This window comes from Candoia aspera, chromosome 3 (assembly GCF_035149785.1).
Source record: "Candoia aspera isolate rCanAsp1 chromosome 3, rCanAsp1.hap2, whole genome shotgun sequence".
NCBI lineage: Eukaryota > Metazoa > Chordata > Lepidosauria > Squamata > Boidae > Candoia > Candoia aspera.
Genome location: NC_086155.1, coordinates 82,117,765 through 82,141,703, shown reverse-complemented (window position 1 = coordinate 82,141,703; position 23,939 = coordinate 82,117,765). Strand labels below are relative to the sequence as shown.

Below are 23,939 nucleotides of genomic sequence, written 5' to 3'. Positions count from 1 at the left end.
TAGAACTCACGGTCTCCTGGTTTCTAGCCTGATACCTTAACCACTACACCAAATTGGCTCTTCTTGATTCTCTACATGAACATTAACGACGTTCTTATTTAACAACGCATCATATTTTATTTTTTTACAGGTGTTCCAGATACTGAACATGCACTATTCATTTTCTAGTAAGGTTTTTGTTGAGTTCTATGCTCCAAATAAGCAAACAAAATTCTCCACTCTAGCTTACAGTGGCGAACATACATAAAAATAATATGCAAACCTACACAGTCTCCGTGTTTTGGGACGATACTCCCTTCTCGTTGTTTGTAAAACCATCTGAAAGTAGTTTATACTTACAAGGCAGTTTATACTTATAAGGCCATTTTAAAGACCCCCTGATTCCCATCTCAATGTCTGTTATGTGAGTCAGGTTTTTATTTTATCTTCTGTAGCAGCTCACTCTGTGTTATTAGAAGATAACTTCCATTTAGTGTTCTGTTGTCACTTCTGTTACAAGGGGTGATCTTACTTCTTTTCTGTGACTGATTCTGCTGTTATCTATACAAAGTATCCTTAAATAATTTTCAGATCCAGTTACAAGAAATATAAATATACTGAACTGGAAGGTGCCTTTTTTAGTGAAACAAACATACAAACAAAACAAGTTGTTTTCTCTTTCTCTACTCAAAACAACAGGTTTGATTAGGACAGCATTCTAATTTCCTTATCTCCCATTTAGAAAGCAAATTCTTTTACTGGATAATGTACTCTTAATGCCTGTAATAGTATTTTCTGTAGGGAGGAATTAAGAACAGATGGATTGAGTTGCTAGGGACTGAATTATTAACAATGAAATATGATTTGTTAGGCATTCCTTTTCCTGATCAGTAAATTCAGCTTTTTTGCTGGCAGGCTTTTTTACTTTTCTATTCTATGAACCTTGAAAAGTCCCTACAAATTTATATGTAAATTAGGAGGAAACATAAATGCTCCAGCAATATAATCCCAAGGTTGGCTTCATGCCTTCTAGTTTTATCATCACTGAGGACTCCACATATACAAAAAATAGAGGTAGTTCCTTATTGGCCAAGAAGGGTGAGTTTTCTGTTCTAATATGCCAGGTGTTTGAATCTAATCCTCTTTTTTTATCTGAGCAGAAAGACTTCCAAGGCATTGTGTCTCTGACTGAGATCTGTCTGTCTGTCTATCATTTATCCATCCATCCATCCATCACTCACCCACCCACCTAATACAGATCTCTCTTCAGTTTCAGTTCTTCTATTCTTTTCAGAATTGAAACTTCTTCCTGTATCTTTTGATTTGTTGTTAGGTATCTGAGAATAATTATTTCTATTCTGTTTTAACGTTATCTCTGTCATTGTATTGGCTTATCTGTAGGCAAAGGATGTGAAAAATGTTTTAATTTTTAAATGACTGTTTCAAAAATGAAACCAAACGTGCATCAGGAATTTTGAGATTTGAACAAACTTCTGACTATTCTGAGCTCTGCAATTGGGCTACTATACTGTGGTTGTGATGGGGTTGCTTGTTCTAGTCTAATCAGCACAGCAGTCATGGCCCTGCTTCTATTGGTTTAGATCAGATGGGATGATGCTGGAGTGGAGTTTTGAGAAAACAGCAGTTAAACATACGACCATATAAAAGTCTATTCACAACTATGTGGTGAGGAATAATCATGCTATCTGGCAGATACACGGTGTGCACAATTATTAGGCAAGTGAGTATTTTGACCATATCATCATTTTTATGAGTATTTTCCACCTCCAAGCTGTATAAACCTGAATGCTTATTGGATATAAGCATATCAGGTGATGTGTATCTGTGTAATAAGGGAGGGTGTGGCCCAAGGAGATCAACACCCTATATCACGGTGTGCATAATTATTAGGCAGCTTCTTTTCCTCAGGCAAAATGGGCCAAAAAAGAGATTTAACCGACTCTGAAAAGTCAAAAATTGTAAAAAGTCTTTCAGAGGGACGCAGCACTCTTGAAATTGCCAAGTTATTGGGGTGTGACCACAGAACCATCAAATGTTTTGTTGCAAATAGTCAACAGGGTCGCAACAAACGTGTTGAGAAAAAAAGACGCAAATTAACTGCCAAAGATTTGAGAAGCATCAAATGTGAGGCTACCAGGAACCCATTATCCTCCAGTGCTGTCATATTCCAGAACTGCAACCTACCTGGAGTGCCAGAAGTACAAGGTGTTCAGTGCTCAGAGACACGGCCAAGGTAAGGAAGGCTGAAACTCGACCACCACTGAACAAGACGCATAAGTTGAAATGGCAAGACTGGGCCAAGAAATATCTGAAGACAGATTTTTCAAAGGTTTTATGGACTGATGAGATGAGAGTGACTCTTGACGGACCAGATGGATGGGCCCGTGGCTGGATCAGTAACGGGCACAGAGCTCCACTTTGACTCAGACGCCAGCAAGGTGGAGGTGGGGTACTGGTATGGGCTGGAATTATTAAAGATGAGCTAGTTGGACCTTTTCAGGTTGAAGATGGACTCAAAATCAACTCCCAAACCTACTGCCAGTTTTTAGAAGACACTTTCTTCAAGCAGTGGTACAGGAAAAAGTCTGCATCTTTCAAGAAGACCATGATGCTTCTGCAGGACAATGCTCCATCGCATGCATCAAAGTACTCCACTGTGTGGCTAGCCAGTAAAGGCCTCAAAGATGAAAGAATAATGACATGGCCCCCTTCCTCACCTGACCTAAACCCTATTGAGAACTTGTGGGCCCTTCTCAAACGGGAGATGTATGGTGAAGGAAAACAGTACACCTCTCTGAACAGTGTCTGGGAGGCTGTGGTTGCTGCTGCACAAAAAGTCAACAGATCAAGAAACTGACAGACTCCATGAATGGAAGGCTTATGACTGTTATTGCAAAGAAGGGTGGCTATATTGATCACTGATTTTTTGTTTGAAATGTCAGAAATGCTAATTGTAAATTCTGAGTTGTTTATTATTCTCACTTTAACAGATGAAAATAAACGAGTGAAATGGGGGAATTTTCGTTTTTCATTTAGTTGCATAATAATTCTGCACACTAATAGTTGCCCAATAATTGTGCACACATAGATATGCTCCAAAACCTCACTTTTACTTTCTTAAATATTCAGGTTTGTGGTTTATTAACATTTTGGATTGACCGAGAGCACTGTAGTTGTTCAATAATGAAATTCATCCTCAAAAATACAACTTGCCTAATAATTGTGCACGCATTGTAAAGTCATTCAGATTTGCTTGGAGTTGGGTTCCGACTGGGCAAGTCCTAAAGAGTTGTGATGTATCTAGACTGAGTTTAGTTCTCTTATGCATGAGGAAGTGGATAAAGTCCTTTTATCTGTTAGTTCAGCCACGTTTTGTTAGACCCTTCCCTCTCCTGGGCTATTAAAAGAGCCTGGGAGGTGACCAAATGATGGGTTTGTGCAGTGGTATCAGCCTTTTTGAGAGAGGGGGTGGTGCCACCAGCCTTGAAGGAGGAAGTGGTACACCCCCTACTCAAGAGGTCATTGCTGGACTCTTCCCTGTTGGAGAATAATTGGCCAGTTTCCAATCTTCCCTTTCTGGCGAAGGTTATAGAAAAGGTGGTTGGACAACAGCTACAGAGGATCTTGGAGGAAAGGGATTATCTGGATCTGTTTCAGTCTGGCTTCAGGCCGGAGTACAGAACAGAGATAGCATTTGTCATGCTTGCTGGTGACCTTTGGCGGAGCTGAGATAGAGGTGGTACATCCGTCCTAGTGCTCCTTGATCTCTCATTGGCTTTTGATACTGTTGACCACAGTATCCTTCTGGGCCAGCTGTGGGGGTTAGGAGTGGGAGACACTGTGTTCCAGTGGGTCACCTCCTTCCTCAGTGATCGGTTTCAGTCAGTGTTGACGGGAGTGGGGAGAGATCACATCTGCAGCTCTTCATGTGTGGCTCAGCATTCTGGGCTCAGCATTCTGGGCTCAGCATTCTCCCCTCTCCTGTTCAACATCTACACTGAACCACTGGGTGAGGTTATCTGCCAATTCTGATGATACCCAAATCTACATCTCCATTCCAAGTGGCACAGGTGAAGCTGTCAATGTACTGACTCAGCGGAGGCTGTTTGGGTCTGGATGGGGCAAAACAGACTTTGGCTCAATCCTAACAAGACTGAGTGGCTGTGGCTGTTTGGACCCCTGGGATCTATGGTCTTGGATGAGTATGCACTTGCCAGTCAAAACTGGTGTGCAACCTGGGGGTTCTTCTGCACTTGCAGCTACTGCTCAAAGAGCAAGTGGCAACTGTGTCCAGGGGGGGCTTTGCACAGATTCATTTTGTCCTCCAGTTGCGCCCTTTCCTCGATTGGGAGGCCCTTCAGTCACTCATGCCCTAGCCACAAGATTGGATTACCGCAATGCACTCTACATGGGGCTGCCCTTGAAGACCACCCAGAGGCTATAGCTGGTTCAAATTGCAGCAGCGTGACCAGTAACAGGTGCCTTTTGGTGCGCTCATGTGTCATTACTGCTACACGAGCTGCATTGGTTGCCTGTTGGCTTCCAAGTGCAATTCAAGGTGCTGGTTATTACCTATAAAGCCCTGCACGGCATAGGGCCTGGATACCTGAGAGACCGCCTGTCTCCAATCGTTTCTGCCCACCTAGTACATTCCAGGAGAGTTGGTGCACTCCAGGTCCCTTCCATTAAATGTTGTGGGACCTAGGAAGCGGGCCTTCTCTGTTGTGGCCCCCTCCCTCTGGAACAGCATCCCCCCAGAGATAAGGATGGTGCCCCCTCTCCTGGGGTTCCGGAAAGTTTTGAAAACCTGTCTTTGGTCCCAGCCTGAAGTTGATGTTTATTATTTGTTCAATGGCCCCTGTTTTGTTTTGTGGCTTTTGTTATTAGAGCATTTTAGTCGGGGCTACCTGTGGATTTAATATTTTAAGCTGTTTTTATGTCTTCTTTAGTTTTGTGTGCACCCAGGGTCCACTGGAGTTGGGCAGCCAATACATTTAAATAAATAATAATAGTAATAGTAATATTAATATTAATAGTACATGACTCTCAAAATACTGCTTAAAAAAGCTTATCATCTAGAAGTTAGTTTTCATGTGGGTGGGATGCATGTGTGCCATGCCATGCTTTCTTTTGCAGAAAGATGGTAAAACGGTGGTGGCTCTCTTATTATTAACATCCCTTCACCTACTTTTGTTTTACCTCAGTATTTTATAGTTTTTGATGTTTTAATTGTTAATAACTATAGTTTTTTAGCTATTTATCGTTGTTTTAACTTTGTTGTAAGCTGCCCAGTCTTTTGTAAAAGTGAGATGGGCGGCTATATAAATTGATAGAATGAATGAATGAATGAATGAATGAATGAATGAATGAATAAATGTGCTTATTTCAGCATTCCACTGCAGAAAAATAGAGCACTGGACTTGCTGCCCAAGTTCCTTCTCTGTAGTAGATGGAGAGTATTTTTACTTTCCTGTTGGTGATATATTGATTTTACCATGGAGAACAACCATCTTCTCAATGGTCTCTTCTATTCTGTCCTTCTTTTTCTCTTGAATTTCATTCAGAGCAAAATGTTTTTCAATCCCTTAAATGGATGGCAAGGAGTGCTGTTTCTCATTCTAGGGATTGTTACAAAACTTTCAGTCCTGCCTATCAGAGTAAGTAGCAGGAGTAATCCAGATTTCAGGATACCTTCTCTCAACTGCAGAAAAGGAACTTAAGTTCCACTTCACTCGTCATGAAAATTGTGTTGTTTTTTTAGACCTGCTCCAATGGGTGGATCGGATCCCGCAGATCCCACAAGCTTAAAATCTGCTGATCTCTAACCTGACCATGTAAAATTAGTTTTGTTTTTTAAGCTCTAGAAAATGGTCACCACCCAAAGGCAGCTGTCAGCAGTTACTATATTCCAGGAAGTAAAAAGTTCATCTTTGTTCAGGCTTTATGCCCCAAAGGATTATGTTATCCTTGCCAGATAGTACGCCCATTCTAGTGAGTAGTTAAGTAGTGCCAGAGAGTATTGCCTAATCTAGTGAGTAGTCAAGTTGGCTAATAATTTTTAAAAAAAAAAAGCAAAATACAAAAGTAAACAACACAGGTTAAAATTAACAAAAAAGTAGGCCCTAAAACATTTAATGGAAAAGAATCTCCCTTTGTATCACCTTACACAGTGCAAATAGCCTGGGAACTGTAGAGGATAATCTATTACACACAGGACCCTGGAAGTAAAGTTAATGAGCAAAGTCCCAATTCCTTTCACATGTGTTTACTTGGCATTATCTGATCAGGCAGAGCATCTTAAAAGACTTTTTTGCATACTGTCAATTGGTTTGCAGTGCAAACCATCATGCCATTACACATGCACAACATACTAATAGAGCAGGTTTGCTCATATGGAAGGATGTTTCTTTTTCCTTTGTAGTTAAGAATGAGAGGCCTTCATCAAGTTACAGCTAATCGCTACTGTCTTAAACCAAATTCTAAAGAGTGAGGGGATTTCTAATCTAAACACAGTTAAGCAAGAAGCCAATGTCATGTCCTCATTAGTCCTCAGTATCCTCACCAGCAAGTTCCAAAAATCTATTAATTTACAATATTAGTTTACAGGATATTAGAGCTGCATATGAAGACTGAAAACTTACACTGCTCTTGGTTCAGAAAAAACATCGGTGTGTATGTGCATCATGAGATCCCCACCAGCAGCGTATTCCATTACAAAGCACACATGATCTTTGGTTTGGAAACAAGCGAAGAGGTTCACCAAAAACGGGTGTCTTACACTGTTCACAGTTTCAAAAATTCGCTTTTCACACATGAGGCTGAAAGCAGAAAGAAAGAAAAAAAAACATGATGCATATTATTTTATCTTTAGTATATTAGGAAAAGAAGTTCAAGGAAAATAAAGTCCGGAAGAAAATTTCATGTGCGTTTATATAAAAGTTCAAAAATACATGACTGAAACAAATGACAAGATTATACCATGCTTTCCAAAAACAGCTACTCAGAGACTTATTGTATAACAATTATATGTGACTAATGTCTTTTAGGTGCCTGTCCCCAGTTAAATCAGAAAGCTTTAACTCCTATGTGAAAAGTTCCTCAAGTCAGAAAAGTGCAGAAGCTTAGAATGGGACTACTGAATGAAAAATTAGATTATATTGTGGCAAATGGGCTAGAAACCAGGAGGCTGTGAGTTCTAGTCCCGCCTTAGGCATGAAAGCTGGCTGGGTGACCTTGGGCCAGTCACTCTCTCTCAGCCCAACACACCTCACAGGGTTGTTGCTGTGGGGAAAAAAGGAGGAAGGAGTCCTAGGTATGTTTACCACCTTGAGTTATTTATAAAAATATAATAAAGGCGGGATAGAAAATAAATAAATAAATAAAAAACATACACATATACATATATCAAAATAATCCATAAAAAACAGCACTAAGACCGGTAGAATTTCCACATTGATATGAAGCAAATATTAAATTATGCTGTGTTCCTGGAAGAGAAGAATATACACTCATGTATACTATACGTTGTTTATTCGTTCAGTCGCTTCCGACTCCTCGTGACTTCATGGACCAGCCCACGCCAGAGCTTCCTGTTGGTTGTCACCACCCCCAGCTCCCCCAAGGTCGAATCAATCAACTCTAGAATATCATCCATCCATCTTGCCCTTGGTTGGCCCCTCTTCCTTTTGCCTTCCACTTTCCCTAGCATCAGCATCTCCTCCAGGGTGTCCTGTCTTCTCATTATGTGGCCAAAGTACTTCAGTTTTGCCTTTAATATCATTCCCTCAAGTGAGCAGTCTGGATTTATTTCCTGGAGGATGGACTGGTTTGATCTTCTTGCAGTCCAAGGCACTCTCAGAATTTTCCTCCAACACCACAGTTCAAAAGCATCTATCTTCCCTCACTTAGCCTTCCTTATGGTCCAGCTCTTGCAGCTATATGTTACTACAGGGAATTACATTGCTTTAACTATGCAGAGCTTTGTTGTCAGTGTGATGTCTCTGCTCTTAACTATTTTATTGAGATTTGTCATGGCTCTCCTCCCAAGAATTAAACGTCTTCTGATTTCCTGTCTGCACTCAGCGTCTGCAGTGATCTTTGAGCCTAGAAGTCTGTCACTGCCTCTACGTTTTCTCCCTCTATTTGCCAGTTATCAATCAAGCTGGTTGCCATAATCTTGGGGTTTTTTTGAGGTTTAGCTGCAAGCCAGCTTTTGCACTTTCTTCTTTCACCTTCGTCATGAGGCTTCTCAGTTCCTCCTCGCTTTCAGCCATCAAAGTGGTGTCACCTGCATATCTGAGATAGTTAATGTTTCCAGCAATTTTAACCCCAGCCTTGGATTCATCCAGCTGAGCACGTCACATGATGTGTTCTGCGTACAAGTTGAATAGGTAGGGTGAGAGTATGCAACCCTGCTGCACTCCTTTCCCAATCTTAAACCAGTCCGTTGTTCTGTGGTCTGTTCTTACTGTTGCTACTTGGTTATTATACAGATTCCTCAGGAGGCAGACAAGATGACCTGGTATCCCTGCACCACTAAGAACTTGCCACAATTTGTTATGGTCCACACAGTCAAAGGCTTTAGAATAGTCAATAAAACAGAAATAGATGTTTTTCTGAAACTCCCTGGCTTTTTCCATTATCCAGCCGATATTGGCAATCTGGTCCCTAGTTCCTCTGCTTTTTCTAAACCCAGCTTGTACATCTGGCAATTCTCACTCCATGAACTGTTGGATTCTACCTTGCAGGATCTTGAGCATTACCTTACTGGCATGTGAAATGACTGCCACTGTTCGATAGTCTGAACATTCTTTATAGTGTTTCCCTTTTTTGGTATGCGGATATAAGTTGATTTTTTCCAATCTGATGGCCATTCTTGTGTTTTCCAAATTTGCTGGCATATGGCATGCATCACCTTGACAGCATCATCTTGCAAGATTTTAAACAGTTCAGCTGGGGTACCATCATCTCCTGTTGCCTTGTTATTAGCAATGCTTCTTAAGGCCCATTCAACCTCACTCTTCAGGATGTCTGGCTCTAGCTCACTGACCACACCATCAAAGCTATCCCCGATATTGTTATCCTTCCTATACAGGTCTTCCGTATATTCTTGCCACCTTTTCTTGATCTCTTCTTCTGTTAGGTCCTTGCCATCTTTGTTTTTGATCATACCCATTTTTGCCTGGAATTTACCTCTGATTGTCCTAACAACCAGGAAACACACTGAGACAATGAACTGGTCTCTAATATTTATTGCTAGTACTTAACAGGAATCCTAACAAACTGAAGAAGCGTGGGAAAAACCCAGACATATAACCCCCAAGGGTTAAGGCGGTCCTGATCTGTGCCTCTTTGAATGGCTGAACAATTCATCAGTGCTACGCATGCGCTTGACAGTCTGGATGGGAGCCCCCTGCTTGCCATCCTTACTCATGACACTGATGTTCCTAATTTTCTGGAATAGGTCTCTTGTCCTTCCTATTTTATTGTCTTCTTCCACTTCCGCGCATTGCTTGTTTAAAAATAATTCCTTATCTCTTCTGGTTAACCTCTGGAATTTTGCATTTAATTGGGCATAGCTCCCCCTATCGCTGTTGCCTTTTGCTTTCCTTCTTTCTTGGGCTTCTAGTGTCTCAGCAGACAGCCATTTTGCCTTATTGGTTTTCTTTTTCTTTGGGATGTATTTTGTTGCTGCCTCCTGAACAACGTTGCAAACTCCTGTCCATAGTTCTTCCGGGACCCTATCTACTAAGTCCAGTCCCTTAAATCTATTCTTCACCTCTACCGCATATTCATTAGGAATATTCCTGAGCTCATATCTAGCTGATCTGTGGGTCTTCCCTAATCTCTTTAGTCTGATCCTAAATTGTGCAAGAAGAAGTTCGTGATCTGAACTACAGTTAGCTTCAGGTCTTGTTTTTACCAACTGTATAGATGTCTGCCACCTTTGGCTGCAAAGGATGTAGTCAATCTGATTTCAGTGTTGTCCATCTGGTGAAGTCCATGTATAAAGCCGTCTCTTAGGTTGTTGGAAGAGCATGTTTGTTATGCAGAGTGAGTTTATACAAACAGTATGCTATATATACTATATAGTATACAAACAGTATACTATATATACTGAGAAAAAGAGGTAAACAGCTATTAACCCAGTAAGAGATGGGTGCCATTTCCTGTTGATGCATACTTAGTTTACTCTACACTCTCACCCTACAGTTATTTGTAATTAAGTTCTGTTAGACATATTTTCAAGTATGTATGTTTAAAAATGATAGGTTCAAGTTCACATCAGTTTATACCAAGATATAAAAAGACCTACACTATAATTCTATGAAAAAGTGTTTCCCCCTTTTTAGATTTTCTGAACTTTTGTGTATGTTGGCAAAGTGTTGTCAGAGCTTCATGTGATCCTCCTGATAACATAAAGGGAGCCTGGGTGTACAAATAATACCAAAGTTTGGTGCTTGTTTCATTTGTTTCATAAAGTCATCCAACATGTTTGTTTAGCCACTCCTGCTAGTAAAGGAACCAATGGAGGGCAATTGAGTAGCATGCTCCAGCATGCTTTTTCATTCATGGGAAGCCAGAATGCAGATCCCCACTGATTCTAATACTGGATATAATACATAGTTGTCATCATTAGCAGCCATTAATCTTCTCTACCATGAATTCCTCTGCTTTCAAAGCTGTCCAGATTGGTGATTATCAGCAACTTCTAACAACAAATCCTACATTAACTGTAGTGTTTCCTCTTATCTGACCATTCAGCTTGATTTTAGTATTATGAGAAACGGAAAAATAACTTCTCTCCCCCCACAGCACATTAGTTTCCACTTAACTCAATTGTACCTTTATCTACTCCATTTTTTCTAAGCTAATGAAACCTAAACACTGCAGTGAGTTATTCTAGCTCTTCAATTCCTTTTGTTATCCTTTTCTACAATTTCTTCCATTCTACAATTTTTTCTGATGTGCAATGACTAAAACTGTAAATAGTATTCCAAATGTGCTTTATCCCTAGATTTGCATAAACTGACTACAATATTGACAGAAGGAATAAGAAGTTACTTATTCCTTTCTAATGAACCTCAGGATGCCTTTTTTCATAATAGCCACAAACTGGATCAATATTTATAACTGAAATATTCAACTCGACAGGACTGACTCTGAAGTTAGGTTTTTTTCCTTCTCACTATATGCCACTTTATACATTGAACGTTATTTATTAGTTTCGATGCCCATTCCCACAAATTCAGAAAAATCCCTTTGGAACTGTTTGCTTTAATTTCTTGTTTAAATACCTAAATTATCTGCATCATTCACAAATCTCACCGTTTCACTGCTCACCTCAATTCCATACTGTTTCTGAACAACTTAAAACAACTTAGATCAATAAAGACTGTTCAGACTGAATTATATCTGTCCTTCATACTAACCTGTCTACTTCATCTCGAGCAACAATGTCTCCTTTTTTTAAGGCTTTAATAGCAAACATTTCATTTGTATTTTTATACTCAGCCAATAGGACCTGAAATATAAAAAACAGTGTGTTTTTAATGTTTAAAAAGTCTTGTTTTAATATTTCTTTTAAATTTAAAACACAGATCAACAAGCAGATTCTCTAAACATAGTAAAGTAAGTGGGCCTCAAATGCAACCATGCAGATACAGAAGTAAGTAGGCCAAAGGAACAGAATATGTTGAAAGACACAAAATTGTAATTTTAGCCATCACAGGTACCTTTCCAAAATGTCCTCTACCCAGAACAGCACAACATCGGAAGTCTTGTAAACTAAACTGAAATCTCTGTTGTATTCTGAAATACACAAATTTAAAAAATATGAGACTTCAAACCTCCTTGAAATACTGAAGCAAAGCAGCCTCATTCTCTGGAAGGCTCCTATCAATGCATTTCCAAAGCAACCTGAATTCTTTGCATAGCCTTACTCAGTATGAAACTACAGCCATATAAAATTAAAACTGATGGCTTACCTTCTATCTTCAGGTACTTGTATATACTCAATATCAGCATTTGAAATCTGAGTCTCACAAATAATATCCGGCTGAAATTTTGGAACAAAATTATTTTTGTCATTCTCAAAATCGAATGTTTCTGTATCCTGTGAAAATGTGTAGAACAAACAAATGAAAGAAACAAAGAAGATGTAAAATATGCCAGAAATCTGAGAAGCAAGCTTAATTTAGAACAGTAGTACCAGAGTGGTATTAGTTTAGACTTATGGAAACAGAGACTTATACCTCAAAAGGAGAGCCATAATTTGAAAGATCATCTATAAAGATCATCTATAAAAACACTTTTTGCTACATTTTCCACACTTCTGTAAAACTTAGTTAATAAGAAAGAACCTGAAATAGAAAAAGTTTAAGGCAATTCAGAAAGCCCATTACTCCTCAAGCACACATGCATCTACTTCTACCTCTTATTTACACGTATAAAAGGAATAAAAATTGTAAAGTATTTCCCTGTTGTGAAAGCTTCTCTTTATGGTCATATCTTGAAAGAACTTTACTACAATGATTGGGCATGTTGTTATTTATAAGCCTCATGAAGGCCACTTTTTAAAATGTTATACGAACTCTTATGGGCTGTCTCTTTCCATATGTGCACCACCATAAAAATATGCATCTGAGCATTCTCAGTTGTCCCCCAAATTCTGGAAAATTCTTCCAAGCATATATTACCCAAATATATGGCTGGTATCTTTTTTCTCTGATTAGATTTTTAAGGTGGCTTCATTATGAAGGAAATACACACATACACACCCCCCTAAACACACACACACAGGTACAGTGCAAATTTAATTAAGCAACCAGCTAAATTATGTGGGAAGGAAGCACAGTGCAAAAGCAGTTAGTTAAGCAGTTGTTCAAAGGAAACAACTGCTTCATTACTAGATTTTTAAAATACCTAAACCAATGAACTAACTTATTTGCTTAATTTATTTATATCCTTCCTTTTTCTTTGAGAGCACAATATGGCTTACACGGGGACCTCTGCTAATTTCATTCTCTCTATACCAAACCCGTGAAGTAGGCTTGGCTGAGAAAAAGTGATCAGCTTTTGTGCAAAATACAAAGAATATGAGCTCCATGGACAACTGGGGTCCTGAGCATGGATCTCACCAGTCTTAATCCAAGGCTCTGACCCCTAAGCTCATTGATCAAGGTCATCACAGACAGAACATCCATCCATCGTATTCTATGTTAAGGCAGCATTTTTTTTTAAAAAAAAATGTCATGATAAATTATACATTTTTAAAACAACAACAGTAATAATTTATTAAACTTATAAACTCTCAATGACTCTGGGTGGCTCACAACAATCAAACACCAAAATTACAACAAAATTCTAAATTAGGAGCCTTGCCTGAGTAGGTGTAGGCGGAGACTTTGGTTCAGGTGAAGGTTCACTGATTTCTCCAAGAGAAGATGCACGTGGAGTACACGTGGATTCAGGTTCAAGTTCAAACACCAATTTACCTACAGGGGAATCACTTGGAAAAAAAAAATCACCGTAAGCCTGGTGAATATATGAGTGGAATACTAGACAATAATTCACAGTATCTTTTTTAAAATTCCAGTGATAAGCATCTGATTCTTTTTACACTGCAAATATTTTATAGTAATTTTAATGTGTAAAATTTGTCCCTACATTTTAGCCATTCATTTACCTAGTTGGTGAGCCTAATCCAGAAATGTGAGCATCAACTGCTGACACTGTAGCAGGCACAGAAGCCTGAGGGCTGAAGGTACCAGTGTGATTCACTGTAGGAATAGCTCTTCTCACCAGCCTTCCCCAAGTGGCAATATTAATATTCATTTGAGGAGCTCTGAGAAATGTTTTGCCTGTGGATAAAGAAAACAAAGCACAAGTAATTTCTTTATCACCAAAAGCTATAACTAAATGAGAATTCATATATTCATTAGTTTATTATTTGTGATGGATAAGCTGTACATGCCATATATCATATTTTCTTTTTATTAAAGCCTTAGTGACAAATTCTGAACAAATATTTTTACATGAAATGTTGACATTAAGCATCAGTTTTGATTTATTTTATGACCCAGTGTTAAAGTCATAAAACCCTCTCACCTTGTTGCTTGGAGAAAATTTTCTTTTGTCTCTGAAGTTTTGGTCTTCTTTCAATAACAGGATTAAAAAATGTAACCTGCAATTCAGACAATAGGTATTACGATACAGAGTAATAGTTTTTGGAAACAGTTCACAAGACTTAAGTGTTTACTAAAAATATTTGCCCTTACCTCTGCAAATAGAGTACCCTGAGGTTCAAGATAGAGACACATTCCATGTCGCTGATTATCCAAGAAGTCTTCTAACCTCAGAAATTTCACTGCACACAGAGATCTCCAATCACGCCAATAAACAGAAATTTCTAACTCACGTGACTGAAGAAAAATAAGAAACAAGCAAAAGCTAAGTTTTTATATTTACTATATTTAAGCAGACCTAGCTGGAAATATTTTTACACCAGAATCACCCTACCTTGGGAACTGATGACTTTAGTAATGGAAGAAACCACCATTCTGTTCTGCCCACATGATTTAATCAATTCATGTATTACCTGCAGCTTCCAAGCTACTGCAGTACTGTATAAACTGGCTCAGAAATTATATCTATAAAATGAATGGCCAACAATATGATAAAAAATCATTCGAACACTGTCACAGATTTTAAGGTGAATCATCAGAGACTAAAGAGGAATCTTTTTTTCTCTATGTATTGAATCAGTCATAATTAAGATGTAAAAGATACTATTCATGCAATTCCCAAAATGTTTAAGACTCTAGAAAAAAATTCTAAAATTTTGAAAAAAACAAATTCCTTGGCTAACTAAAGTCACTGCATAAAATCACCCAAAATAAATTTAACCATTTTAATCCATTTTTATGAAAGTTAAGTCATAAATGTATACGATTTACAAGGGAAAATATTGCTTTAAAACACTGCCTGCAATGCTACAGGCATAACAAACACGAAAAGCTTTATCCTGTAAAAGCTGGTATGGCACTTGGTAGGCTAGAATGGAACAATTTATGATCTGCAGTCCTAATGCTGGACAGAGGCAAACTACCTTGTATCAGCTCCAAAAGCAACAGTTTATCTTACAGTGAAGGCCAACAATATGTATGCAGGCATACCAAAACAAGATGAAAACATAGATGGTACTTTCATTTCAGTTTACTGCCTCTCCAATTCTCCTACCTTACAAACCCTTCCCATCACAAATACTGTATCCCATTATGTAGCATGTAGAGCCGTTTCCCATTACCTCAATGGGCCCCGGGCATCTCTATATACTGCCTAGTTCACACTATTTCTCAGTCTGGTGAAGACTTATTTACAAGCTCAACATACATGTAGCTGCTACACTCAGATCTCTTCCATGTAAGGTATGCCACTAGAGAAAACCAAAACTTAAACGGGATTTTAACACCCAGTTCAATGTTATTTCTATTTAAAAAAAAAAAAAAAAAACTCGTTTGTCTTGCCATGAACTGATACCTCATACATGCATTTGGAATAGGTTTAAGTATATACGAGCAAAGCTAAAAATCACACCGAGAAGAATGTCTGTAAACATGCCAAATGTCAGTTGCATTTCACTGTCTTACACAGACTGGCTGGCAGACTATGAAAGCAGCAAATTGGCGGGACAAGCGGTTGTTTATTTTAGGAGTCTTTGACTAGATACTAAAAATCATTTTCAAACTCAAAGAACTTGATCTTTTTGTCTCAGTTTCAGGAAGTCTAGTTCATTACTTCATTAAAAAAAATGAGTTTTTTAAAAAAAATCACCATGTACAAAAGCATAGGTTTTTTTTTAAATCAGCACAAACGCATCGCTAACATTTCTTGTGAAATTCTGCCAAGCCCATGGTCTATATTTTATAACACTTCTACTTCACTCTGAGAATGAATTGTTCACATGCTTAATTTTTCAACAGTTAACAGTGTTTTAATGAAAAGGTCCCTCAAACCCTCTACATGTTTTACTACATGACTTTACCTAGTATCACAAGAAGTTAAGCTCTAATTAGTGTTTCTGTTGCAAATGCTATGAATACAGTGAGGTAGAATCTGAAAGATGTGTGACTAGAATGCACTTCTGCTCATATAAGTACCGCCTCAAATTTTCATTTTTCTGATGCAGCTCCACGTTTCAGAGCAGAGGGGAGGCCAGAATGCTCTATTCCATTCAGCAAAGGGAAGCTATGATCCAAGTAAGAATTCCTCTCTAGGCATAAGAAGCAAATCACTCAACTGGCAATCATGGCTAACATATTAAAGAGGTCCTTACTCTGTCTAGTTCCAGTGTAAATTTCTGGTCCCAGGACTGATTGGAAATAGGCTTCCAGCTAGTTTGATCAACAACAGTATTATCCAACTTCAAAACTGCACAGATTTCATCTGTAAACAAATTATGTAAATTCAGCATAGAACGTTAAGATGATTTTCCAAAAACAATAATAGAAGCAGCCCTGACAAAGAGTGATCATTTGACGTCAGTTAAAATATGTCCAATATATGTAAAATACAAAATTCTAGAATCACACTTAATATGAAGAGTAATCACAATCTTTGTTTAGATTAACATACAACAATTAATAATGCCAGAGGAAAAATCTCACTATGAATGTCCAGAGTAATTGTGTGCAAAGCTCGAATGCTTTCCAAACTTCGGCAATGTTTTTTTTTTCTTCCCTTCAGTAGAAGAAACCACAACTCTCCTCCTCTTTCTCTCAACCTTTCCTGGAGAAAGTGATAGAATGCTGGCTGCCTACCCTACATTTATACCCTAGAATTTTTACATCAACACTGCAAGTGCTGGGACTCTTGGAAAGCAATGCTCTAAACCAGGGCATAAGTATCAGACCATATTATTAGTCCTCTCTTGCAATACTAAAATTACGAAGTGGAAAAAGAAGCCAGCAGTGAGGGAGTTGTAAGAAAATCACTTGGAACGTATGCTATTAATTTCATCAATCATGGAGGGTTCAATAAATACATATTTTGAATCAACAGGGAAATATAATTCATTTTCTCATTCATTACATTTTAAAATCTAATTTTAGCTGAGCTATTCCAAATATATCTGAGGTAGCCTATGCTTTATTAGTTGCAATATCCCAAACACAGGCTCCCAACTCCCAGAAAAGGTAACCTTTGGCTCTTCAACATCACCAAATTAAGGATGTACAAAACATTCCATTTTGTGAACAAAACATTCTGAGAAAACTACAACATTGCTTTTTCCCAGACTTCATGGTGGTTCTATGTTATACTAGATGTGGTCCAAAATTTGGATAGAGATTACAGATTACATCTAAAATATTATGAACTATTTTCTCTTCCAGAAAGGTTACTTCCACAAAACCACCAGATCACTCCCTGAACAGCCAGACAGGCACAATTCAGAGGAATAGCTAAATGTTCTGTATTCTCTGGAATATTTTGCACATTACTGCACTGAACTATAACTCCAGCTAGCATGGCCAACTGCAACAAGTGTTAGGAGTTATTCTTCACTCACCCTTGGTGTTTTTTTTTTTTAATGAAGATTCTTATTACTGTTGCTGATTCTTGAAATAGTACCTTTTGGGTTATATAATACATCTCATGGGTCTATAGAAAAAAAGACATCGACCTACACCAATGTACTAGGGCAGTGCTTTGGCTATGAAAACAAAAAGGAGTAGAATGCAAGCATTTGGGTGTTAAAATGGTGCTGTGGGAACTAGTTGGGTACACTCCTGGTGAATTGGCTACCCTGTTATCCAACTGGTTTCCTCTCTGGGCTCCTTGATCTGGTCTCTGGGCTGGTGTCAGAGACCCCATGGTATGCTTTTTGGTGTTGGGTGACTTCAATGCCTTGGGGCCAGGTCTGGGAAAGTCACAGAGTCCATGGCTTCCACGGGCTTGTGCCATGTTATCTGTGGTGTCTTATGCAGACAGTCATATACCAGATTCTGTAAACCCTGGCATGATTGTGAGGTGATCTGGAGGGCCTACTGTCATGGTCATAATACTTCCTGGTCCAGTTTGTAACGGCAGAAGAACAGAAAAGGTGGGAAAATTCTCCTAAGCAAGATAGACAAATTGTTTCTGCCATTGTATTTTCCTTTTTTTTTTTTTTAATGGAAGATTTTTTTCAGTCCAAGATGGAGCTGAGAAGGAAAAAGTCTTCTCTAAAAGGAAAACCTCTTCTCTAAAAGGAAAACCTAAGACTGAGGAAGGATAGTTACCCTCCAATGAATGCAATAGATATTTTACTGAGATTCATGGTGTTGTGATCTACTAAGAATCTAACATTTAGCAGCATACAATTTTAACTATAATAATAATCAAGTGCTTTGGAGTGCACGGAGACACAAATATATCACCTGTGACTCCCTAAACCAAATATTTCTTTCCTCAGGATCATTCAGCAGGTGTGTAGCAGCCACATGAATCCAGAAAAAGGCATGGCTGCTTTAATGACTTGCAGACAGCTGTAACGTTTATGCAACGTGTGTGCCTAAGTGCCTTTTTACCTTCAAATCCAAAGCACTGAGCAGCCTTAGAACACAATCATAATAAAATCTAATCTGATTAAATTGAGTTAATTTTTAATATATTTACTTTTTCTAAGAGATTTCATAAAAGTGTTTCTGAAGATTAAAAAAAAACATTAAAAAAGTACTGAACTGGACAAATCATCTGTTTTTAGAAGGTTTCGGCTACTCCCACTTTTACATTTGCTTGTTCGGCTCATGAAAGATGATCTGGCTTCACTTGGACTCCATCCAGGTAGAGTAAAGGATGTTGCTTTTGATCTACCAGGGACATTCTCCAGGATATCTTGGCAACCCATGAGCCTAACTTCCAAGGTACCTAAAATGAGATCAGATTGTCTTAATTCATATAATTAGTAAAACACCAGCTTAAGCAGGTACAAGCATTTTGTGTCCGGCAAGAACCTTTATACTACATAAACTCCATATTAAGGAGGCAGTATATAAGCGCTTAAATATATAAGTTCTAACTGGAAGAATGTGGGTTGAATCCAGAATTAGAATAAACCTACTAAAATCAACTGGATTTAGCTAGTGATGACTAGAGGTTCCAGTGATTTTAATGTGCACTCATAGTGGGCTTACATGACACTAAACTTTATGACTGTTCTGGCTAAGCTTGTGTGAACACAGCTAGTTATAGAATGTTAATAAGCATTTTTAAATCATGGTTTTGACATAATGTATACGTGGGTCCAGTCCAATGTCTATCAATCTGCCTCATGTACTATTAAAAAAAAGCCAATCCATGCAGGCAGCAGAAAACCCTGTTGAGACATGGTACCTGCTCTATGTTAATAGAATTTACATCCATATATATTTTAAAATATATTTTGGTTTCTCTTAGATATTACTTTTTAATATAGATAAAATATGAAGAAAGGAAATCAATTTATATTCCAACTTTACATAATCTTGGTCTAGCATTTCTATAATAATGGACAGTAATGGTAAAATAGGATTCCATATATTTAACCTAGGCTGGTCAATATACTCTTGTGTGTTTGCACACACAGAAACAATGCAAGCACATTCAGAGAATCAACTAATTCTGCTGCAACTTCAGTTTAAAAACTAAAGTCATTTTGGGAAATACAAACTAACAGCTGTGCTACTGCTTCTAATTTGGTTGTTTATTAAATAATTTAGTAAACAACATATTAGGATCAGAGTTTTTATTCAACACCTGCTTCAAGTTAGCAAATAAAGTCTGCAGGGATATATTTAAGATCTTCATTAAGCATACAAGATATCTTGGAATTTATTTCCTTTATGAAATGCTGCAATTACAGAAGCATGCACAGACTGTCAAGGGGAACTGTTGGACTACATAGTCTCAACTTTCATAACCCCCATGCAGACAGTTTTTCTTGTGTAATGCCTACTCTTAATTTTTTATATTTAATTACTTTAATCTAGAAAACACATTAGCACAAGTAAATGAGAGATACACTGTTATGCGCTGCTGCCATTTAAAATTCTCCTCATATTATTAAGTTTTAATGTTTTAGGGAAAACTTAAATTTTCATCACAACTGAGTGGCATGGGGTTATGTCCAGATTTCACTGCAATCCTTTGTAATATAAGGAATAATGATACAAAGACTTCTAAAGCATTTTAGAAATTAGATGCATTAAATCAATGATTTCAACATTTTGGATTAGAATCCTGTAGGCAATAACTAGATTTGCAGATTCTAGCAAGTTATACAATATAATCCTTTAACAGATCAGATTCTTTGATAATAGGCTACTAATATTGATTCACTGACTAGATCCCATAATGAAAATATGTTAAGGTCACTGTGTTAAAATAAAAATTTCCTCTTAAAAACAGTTCACCGATCAATCTTCATAAGCAATTTACACATGACCCAATTTTTAAAAGTCTGGATTTAGTCAAGTGATTAATTGCTATGATGCAATTAATGCAAACAAGAACTTGGCCAAAAATAGTGACTGCCCATTTTCCAAGAAATAATACTTATTTTACTGTTATTGTTATGTCCTTTAGATTTTAAAGATATCCTGAATGTAAAAAACTGCACTGTTTCTTTTAACGCAAAAAATATTTTCGAATTAGAAACCAAAGCACACAAAATATGTAGCTATTACTGCCACAACAAACCTGTTAAAGCTGCTGGTTTGGACAGAGTACTATACTGATTTTGTGTAGATATCATACTTTGACGTGGACTTAGTGTTGGCGAGGAAACAAGTGAAAGTTCTTCTATAATAATAACGCTTTTGGGGTGATTTTTAGGGAGTTCATTCAGTCTTTGTTCTAATGAATACTTCAAGAGATCCAGCTTCTGGCTTGATTCATTAAATCTTGCTTGAGCCTTATTCAGTTAAACAGAGAAACAAGAATTAATTAGGAAAAACTCTTAACTTGCTTACATTCAAATTTCACTCCTTACATGAAAATTACCTCTGAAAGCGCTTTTCTATCAGTAACTTTTCCAGAGCCGAACAACTTCATAACATTTTTGGCCCCTTCTGCTACTGCATATTCTATCCTAAAATGATGTCGCAATTCTTCCATTCGAAGCTCAAGTGGGCTTATCACAGGCTTTGCTACACACACAAAAATAAACAAAAATTAGTACTAACTAGCACACTGAACTACTAGTATCATATATTACACTAACCAGTACATTGAAGTATTTTTGGTATTTTTCTTTTTTAATGTTCTGAAATAGTAAACTGGTGAGCACAAGAATGAGAAAACATTAAATAGACTACAGATGTATTACATTTCCAATGGCCTCCATGGGCAGAGAAGGCATCAAAGCAGGCAAGTCTGGCCTCTTTTGTACGTGTGTCAATGTTGCATGTGCATACAAAAGAAGCAGAGCTTGTGTTGTGACTCCACATCTTGTCTGTTTTGAACCCAATCTCATGGCTGCTGCTGTACAGGTCTAATGTAAATTACTAACCAGCCATATAAATCAGATGGATGGGTAGAGCGAGTTAAGTGCTCAAGGGATAGTTCTCTAAGCTCCATAGATTTTAATGTGACACTCACCAATGGATTAACAAAAATCCACCATGAATTTTCGAATATGGGTATTTTACTGCCAGCAGATTCATGGCAGGGCAAATACCAACTGAAACAACTTTAAAAATCCATTTTGGTGGGGGCAGACAGGCACTGCATTTATTTTCTAAACTTTACAAAGTGCATCAGGGGTTTCACATGCATACACACACATACACACACATATTTGAACAGCAGAGACCTCTTCACCTGCACACTGTGGAATGACTATATGACCACATGACAATATCATTTTGTGTGTGTGCACCTTTTGAGCCAGTACTGATTCCTGGCAACTGCCTAGACAAGTCCCTGCAGTTTTCTTGGCAAGATTTTCAGAAGTGGTTTGCCACTGCCTTCTTCCTAGGCTGAGAGAAAGTGACTGGCCCAAGGTTACCCAGCTGCTTTTGTGCCTAAGGCAGGACTAAAACTCACAGCCTCCCAGTTTCTAGGCTGGACAAACTGGCTTTTTGACAATACCTTTCCACTTTTTCTATTTCCATCTCCTAGCAATTGTTTATGCCTAGTCTACTGACCTTTCAATTCCCTTTCCTTACCAATACCTCCATCTTTGTTCCTTCTTAGTTTCTATTCTCAACCCTTTACTTATGCCAGTATATTGAGTAATAACAATATACAAGGCTGTCACTTTTTCAGTATTTCACACTGTGTCCTGATTCAATTGGTTATGCAGTACACCTGCTGGCTGCAACAGATGGGGATCAGCTTTGACATGTGATTTACAAAAAGGCCTCAGAGTGTTCAGAAAGACTTTATCAGTGTTATTAGTTCATCTTTCCTAGTCTAGTTTAAATAGGCTTACCCGCAGCATTAACTCATCTCCAAGAAACAGTAGCAAGCCAATAGCACTCTCATCCAAGCCTACTGATTGCTGTCATTTTAGCATTACATCCAAATGTACTGGGCATGTATTCAAGGTCACCTTTAAACTCCCATTTGGCATGTGGATGGGTTACTTGTGGGACAGCCTATCCCCAATGGTTTCTGCCTGTCCTACTAGATCTGGCAGGATGGGCATGTTCCACGTGGTGAAACAATATCACCTGCGGGGCCTTGGAAGTGTGTCTTGTCTCTCATGGCACCTGCCTTATAGAACAGCCACCCTCCAGAAATACGGCCTGACCCTGTTGGCTTCCAGACCTATTTTTTCCAGGATGCTAAAGAAGCTGGCATGGGATGGCTGGTCAATGAATGCAAGTTTCATTGGGTCCTCAGTATTGTTTATTGTTTTAAATGGCTTTTTTGTTTTTACTGTACTGTGGTTTTATTCTGATTGTTGCCCAGTTTCTTCTGGTAGATGGGTGGCTATATAACTTTGTTCAGTAAATAACAAAAATAATAAATAAGAACATTTACATTCTTAACAAGTAATAGATGGAAGGCTTACAGTCATAAGCGGTTTTTTCCCTTGTAATAATCTATTCCGTATAAATCAAAACTTTATCCAGAATGAGGAGAAACAACACAGAGGGTTTTGGGCAGTCCAGAGACATTCCTACAAAAATGGGATTCAGATGACAACAGTGGAGATTTGACATTAGCCACAGGGAGTCAAAACAGGCAGGAAGTGATGATTTGCTCAAGGGGTTGTATGCATACCCATGCGTGTCAACCAGTTGTAGAAGAAGAATACAGGAACCTGGTTAATGAGCCTTTTCGGAATATCTTAGGTTAGACTGTAGTACAGATTCCTAGACTAATTGGGGAGGAGGAAGACTGACTGAGCATTGATCTGGCCTTGTAGTGGGGGGTCAGGACTCGGGACTTTTTAGAAGTTCTGTGGATGTTTTGAGTTAGAAGATTCTAGCAAGAGTTTAGTGAAAGCTTTTCTCTCTAATGCTTCACCATTATCAAAAGCCAATTCATTAGTCTGGACTGCTTGAAGAATCTGCATCCTTATAACTTCAATTTTTGTCTTGCTGTCCTGAAGCATCTGTTGAGCTGTTGCAAGCAGCTTTCTATCCTAAAAAAAGAAAAATAGTTATGTAATGTTAAAATTGATTTTGCTTACATTTTGTCCATATCAGGTCTACTGAATAGGCATAGACATCAAATACACCTTTGCTCTCTAAAGTTCTTTTACTATTTTTATTTTTTTTCAAAAACAATTTCAGAAATTAGAGCACTAAAGCCAACAGAATAACACAGCCTCTAAGAGACAGAAGCAGCCATGTAGCCATTTTTTAAAAAATCAAAGTCCACATAGGAAGCAAAATTTTAAAGTTCTATTCCTGCACTCTGTAATACACACTGTATCACCAGAGTGTCCTCGATCACATGAAGAAACT

The 23,939-nt window shown here is 38.1% G+C and overlaps 1 protein-coding gene across 1 annotated transcript in view; it reads right to left on the bottom strand.

Annotated features, from left to right (window-relative positions):
• The window catches only part of PKN2 (protein kinase N2), a 66,769-nt gene that overhangs the window by 7,720 nt on the left and 35,110 nt on the right, over positions 1-23,939 (bottom strand). Inside the window, exons 4-16 of the mRNA XM_063298222.1 lie at positions 23,497-23,614; positions 21,022-21,167; positions 20,719-20,932; positions 18,772-18,909; positions 16,337-16,446; positions 14,280-14,423; positions 14,110-14,185; positions 13,688-13,862; positions 13,384-13,510; positions 11,988-12,115; positions 11,736-11,811; positions 11,433-11,524; positions 6,642-6,818 (exon numbers count right to left, since the gene is read on the bottom strand). Of these exons, the coding sequence (XP_063154292.1) occupies positions 6,642-6,818; positions 11,433-11,524; positions 11,736-11,811; positions 11,988-12,115; positions 13,384-13,510; positions 13,688-13,862; positions 14,110-14,185; positions 14,280-14,423; positions 16,337-16,446; positions 18,772-18,909; positions 20,719-20,932; positions 21,022-21,167; positions 23,497-23,614 (1,721 nt within the window). The remainder of the gene's footprint in view (positions 1-6,641; positions 6,819-11,432; positions 11,525-11,735; positions 11,812-11,987; positions 12,116-13,383; positions 13,511-13,687; positions 13,863-14,109; positions 14,186-14,279; positions 14,424-16,336; positions 16,447-18,771; positions 18,910-20,718; positions 20,933-21,021; positions 21,168-23,496; positions 23,615-23,939) is intronic.